We start from the raw sequence: 919 nt of genomic DNA, 5'->3' as shown, positions 1-919 counted from the left end.
CGCGCTGCGTTAATAAAATGAGAAAAGATGAACAAAATAAGTATAAACGTGCCTTGGCTTTAGCGGCGGCCATTACCTCTGCAATCTCAGCCTGAGCCTGAGCTTGAGCAGTAACAGGTGGTGGAACGACCTGCGCAGCGGCGCGCGCGGCGAGAACGGCGCGACAATATTCTTTGATAGTGTCGAGGTCGGCTGGGGGCGCGATGGCGTGAACTCCAGTGCTGCGGGTATTGTACTCGCCTCTAACAAGGAAAAGCACGTTGTGCATTGGCTGGTGCATAAGCAGACACGGATCCTTGGTGTCGATAAGCTGAACCTAGTCAAGTGCGCAGTATTAGCCTTTGTTCGAAGAAATAGAGAATACGAAGTTTATAACAGAAAAATTCGCGACTTACACAGTAATTAGCGGCTACGCCAAGAATGGTGGGAGCGGCAGCGCTGTTCAGTCCCTCTTTCATGTCCTGATAAGTTTTGAAGGCAGTAAGAGCGGACTCGCGAAGCTTGACAGCGGCGGGAAGAGCGTTGTGTGGGATAGACATAATGAGCGAGTGGTAAAATGAGAGTGCGTGGTAGAAAAGCAAAAAACTGTTCTGTCCGAAAAATTTTCGCCACTGCCTGCTTTTATATGTGTGTCTGAGACCAAGGCGTGCGCGTTCCGAAATTCCGCGTTGCAATTTAATTGAAGCGTGAAAAATTTGGAGTTGCGCGTTCCAGCGCGATCACGTCTAAAAATAGAATAAACTTTCCGAGCCTTGGATTTCCCGCGCCACGTGACCTATGAACTTAGTCGTTTTGACTGAGGACAGTCAATATTTAGTGAGGGGGAGGGATCAAGGCTACCTTGATAGATAAGAAATTCGATTTCATGATTCACTAAAACCACCAAGGGGAAAAGAGTCATAAAAACGCGAACTAGAGA

General features: G+C 48.0%; 1 protein-coding gene across 1 annotated transcript in view; it reads right to left on the bottom strand.

Moving 5' to 3' along the window:
* The window catches only part of LACBIDRAFT_336315 (uncharacterized protein), a gene marked incomplete at both ends in the record, with an annotated part of 1,759 nt that extends 1,220 nt beyond the window's left edge, over positions 1–539 (bottom strand). Inside the window, 2 exons of the mRNA XM_001891262.1 lie at positions 49–316; positions 396–539. Coding sequence (XP_001891297.1) covers positions 49–316; positions 396–539 — 412 coding nt within the window. The remainder of the gene's footprint in view (positions 1–48; positions 317–395) is intronic.
* Between the last annotated feature and the right edge of the window lie 380 nt (positions 540–919).

This window comes from Laccaria bicolor, genomic scaffold, assembly GCF_000143565.1.
Source record: "Laccaria bicolor S238N-H82 LACBIscaffold_610 genomic scaffold, whole genome shotgun sequence".
Lineage (NCBI taxonomy): Eukaryota > Fungi > Basidiomycota > Agaricomycetes > Agaricales > Hydnangiaceae > Laccaria > Laccaria bicolor.
The sequence above is the reverse complement of the archived record's forward strand: the minus strand, read 5'-3'. Positions and strand labels throughout refer to the sequence as shown.